Source organism: Buceros rhinoceros, unplaced genomic scaffold (assembly GCF_000710305.1).
Source record: "Buceros rhinoceros silvestris isolate BGI_N320 unplaced genomic scaffold, ASM71030v1 scaffold20368, whole genome shotgun sequence".
In the NCBI taxonomy this organism is placed as follows: Eukaryota; Metazoa; Chordata; class Aves; order Bucerotiformes; family Bucerotidae; genus Buceros; species Buceros rhinoceros.
In genome coordinates this window covers 19,543-20,127 of record NW_010425373.1, presented here as the reverse complement: position 1 = coordinate 20,127, position 585 = coordinate 19,543, and the positions used below count along the sequence as shown (strand labels likewise).

Genomic DNA, 585 nt, shown 5'->3' with positions numbered 1-585 from the left:
TTCCCTACAGGTGCGTTCATCATTATTTGAGCTGGCCAGGAAAACAAAATTTGACTTATGCCGTCATGTTTTGGTTACTTTTGTTCTTTTGGTTATCATCAACCTGTTAGTCATTTTTATCCCGACCATGAAGGATATTTTCGGAGTTGTAGGTACAGTATCCTGGTTTTGTGCCGCTCAAAGACTGTTGCTAATCAGCAACTCAATAATTAGCTGTCGCTGACAGCTAACAAAACTCATTTATTTGAATTTTGCAGGGGTCACTTCTGCCAATATGCTGATTTTCATTCTTCCGTCATCGTTGTATTTAAAAATAACCCAGCAGGATGGATCAAAGTTGACTCAGAGGATTTGGGTATGCATTCCTTTCCCATCAGTACAATGATTTCGTCTTATAATATCCTAGATGCAAAGCTTACCTAACCTGGACATATGTGAGCTTCCTTATGTTACTTTCCCTCCTTGCTTCAGTCAGCTGGCAGCTGCGTTGCCATTCTCCTTTGCTCACCCTGAGGGTCTCCCAGTGCAGGAGCCGTACCACACAACGGCACCTTGTGTTCTGGAGGGCCCTTCACTGCAGGGTGA

At 43.4% G+C, this 585-nt stretch overlaps 1 protein-coding gene across 1 annotated transcript in view; it reads left to right on the top strand.

Moving 5' to 3' along the window:
• The window catches only part of LOC104497841 (sodium-coupled neutral amino acid transporter 1-like), a 2,864-nt gene that overhangs the window by 1,091 nt on the left and 1,188 nt on the right, over window positions 1–585 (top strand). The window contains exons 2-3 of the mRNA XM_010141137.1: window positions 11–152; window positions 258–355. Coding sequence (XP_010139439.1) covers window positions 11–152; window positions 258–355 — 240 coding nt within the window. The remainder of the gene's footprint in view (window positions 1–10; window positions 153–257; window positions 356–585) is intronic.